This window comes from Elaeis guineensis, chromosome 2 (assembly GCF_000442705.2).
Source record: "Elaeis guineensis isolate ETL-2024a chromosome 2, EG11, whole genome shotgun sequence".
NCBI lineage: Eukaryota > Viridiplantae > Streptophyta > Magnoliopsida > Arecales > Arecaceae > Elaeis > Elaeis guineensis.
In genome coordinates this window covers 105,395,975-105,398,668 of record NC_025994.2, presented here as the reverse complement: position 1 = coordinate 105,398,668, position 2,694 = coordinate 105,395,975, and the positions used below count along the sequence as shown (strand labels likewise).

Here is a 2,694-nt window from a genome sequence, read left to right as displayed (position 1 = left end):
ACTTCCATTTCCATCAAAAAAAAAAAAAAAATGCAGTCATTATAATTGCAGACTTTGTTGGCTGGGAAACTACTGATTTTGGTAGTTGACTGGTCATCTACCTTGCGGAGAATAATGTGGATATGTAGGTCAAATCTCGAATCTATGGTTGTCAAAGGTGAAAATACAATTCAGAAACATAAAGATCTATAGGAAAGTGAACCACGGGACTTCATCAGAAACATAGAGATCTATGGGAAAGTGAACCACGGCAATTCATCAGAATTCTATGCTTGTAGTCATAAAGATGCAGACTGATGCTGTCTGTGGTTGTTATTGAGACTAATGAATGATCAGTACCCTACTATCATCTATATTAAAAAAAAAAAAAATCCTTAATTTTGTGCAAGGAAATAAGATAGTTATGAAATAGTTATACCCAACAGAATGAACCTTTGAATGCAACTAGATGTAACTCTAGTTTATTTTAGTGTATAAGTAATATGAAGCTTGCTTACCCTTAACCACTTGAAGCAGAGTTTCAAATCTAATGTCATTTCCCCAACCAACACAAAAGGCTTTATCTTTCCCTCCATCTCTCCTAACTCAAGTCCCCCCATCTTCCCCACTGTTGCTAACCTCTTTTCAGAATTTTTTATTCAGTCGTTTCCCATAATTGAAGATACCTTAAATCCCAATCCATTGCAATGCAAGAACATCAAAGCCTTGCTTAAAAACCACTTGATTGTTTCACCTTCCTGTGCTCCTTTCTCTTTCTCTCTGCCTGGCTATCTCTCTCTCTCTCTCTCTCCCCCCCCATCTCTCTCTCTTTCTCTCTCCTCCCCTTATCTCCTGTTTCTCTTCATCTAACTTCAGTCTTAAGCATAGAATTGCATCCCATACAATTCAGCTGCTAAATTACTTGAGTTTCCCTCCCACATACATCAGCCTATTAAATCCTCCAACCATCACAGAGCACTCCACATCGAAGCTCCACCGCAGATCCCGTCCCCCCCGAATTCTCGGTCATCGAATCACAGGAATGGGACGGCATTCCTGCTGTCTCAAGCAGAAGCTAAGGAAAGGCTTGTGGTCTCCTGAAGAGGATGAGAAGCTCTACAATCACATCATGAGATTTGGAGTTGGCTGTTGGAGCTCTGTGCCAAAACTAGCAGGTATATTTTTGCTCTATACCTTTTCACAGGCTTTTCTTATCATTGTCTTCATACAATTCATATCACTCTTTCCTTCCCCCAGGGTTGCAAAGATGTGGAAAGAGCTGTAGACTGAGATGGATAAATTACTTGAGGCCAGATCTCAAGAGGGGCAGCTTTTCACAGCAAGAAGAGGACTTGATTATATGCCTCCATGAGATTCTGGGGAACAGGTACAAACCAAACCTTGGGACTTCTCCTAGCAACCACATTTACATCTTAAATGCTTCAATTCTTGGTTATTGAACCTTCTCCTATTTGGAACTGCAGGTGGTCTCAAATTGCATCGCAATTGCCAGGAAGAACAGACAATGAGATCAAGAACTACTGGAACTCATGCCTCAAAAAGAAGCTTCGGCAGAGGGGAATTGATCCCAGCACCCACAAGCCATTGAGTGAGATAGAAGCACCAGTAGAAAAGCCTGGTTTGAACAATTCAAGCAGTAGTGGCTCCTTAGAGCATTTGCCAGTGAAGCCTGTTTTTGATCCCTTCCCCTTGATTGATATCCAGGCGGGTGTTGATCTAATGGAAACCGATTCGAACCTTTGCAGCCAAATTCAGCAAACTTTTAAGCCTTTCAATCAGAATGAACTGTTAACCAGCTCAGGATTCTGTGATTATAGCAGTCTCCTCGATGTTTCGGAGAATTATGGCTATGGGGAGAGCTCGAGCAACAGTAGTAATTGGAACTGCAATATTGGAACAGACACCAACTACGTGTTGGGCAATGAGGTTCTGAACTGGGTTTCCGACAATAAGGTATCCTCATTAACTCAGACACATAACAATGGGGTGGAAACTTTTGAACACAAGATTAGTCCATGGCATGAGAAACAGCACCATGTACAGAGCACAGATGATTACAATAGCTATCCGATGAGGTCGCTGTCTCGAGACCTAACAGAAGCCTGCCTTGATATACCTCGAGGGGAATTGGCGAGTGAATTCAATGTGGATTTCTTTTGAGTTCTTGACATTCTCCTGCTCTCCCTCTCTCTCAGACTTTCAAAACATTTGAAAAATTGTGAAAGATAAGAGGTCGAACTTTTTATCTGTATTTTGCTTCAGTTTTCTATTACTCTTTTCTTCTGTATTATGGTCATAGAGGAATAAATAATGTTATAGCGGTGTGGCCAAAATACATTCCTTTTTTGTTACTGGATCTTCAGAATAAGCATCATTTTTTCCTCCTCCATGTCAGTTTTTTATGTAGCTGGTAATTCTACTTTAGTGTCGGCACTCTCTTAACAAATTCACCATCATTAGCTCTGAAAATATATAAATATATATTTATATATATTTTTGGATGATAAGGAAAGAATTGTCACCCGGAATAGCTCTGAAAATGTCACTCACCACCTTCCACAGTTGTTGTTCGTTGCTCTGTCATCTCTGCAATATGAGAGTTATAAATAACTACTCTTGCGCTAGTTAGGAAAGCATTCAAGGCTAAATTTCTTAAGGAGTTTGTTAGCACTGAGCCACATCAGGTTGTGACAA

At 40.3% G+C, this 2,694-nt stretch overlaps 1 protein-coding gene across 1 annotated transcript; it reads left to right on the top strand.

The window, feature by feature from the left end:
• The first annotated feature begins 766 nt into the window (after window positions 1-766).
• LOC105046112 (myb-related protein Hv33-like) lies at window positions 767-2,395 on the top strand. Its single transcript, XM_010924618.4, has 3 exons — window positions 767-1,154; window positions 1,237-1,366; window positions 1,464-2,395. The coding sequence occupies exons 1-3, from the start codon at window positions 1,022-1,024 to the stop codon at window positions 2,158-2,160; spliced, it is 960 nt and encodes a 319-aa protein (XP_010922920.1). The 5' UTR covers window positions 767-1,021; the 3' UTR covers window positions 2,161-2,395.
• The last annotated feature ends 299 nt before the right edge of the window (window positions 2,396-2,694 follow it).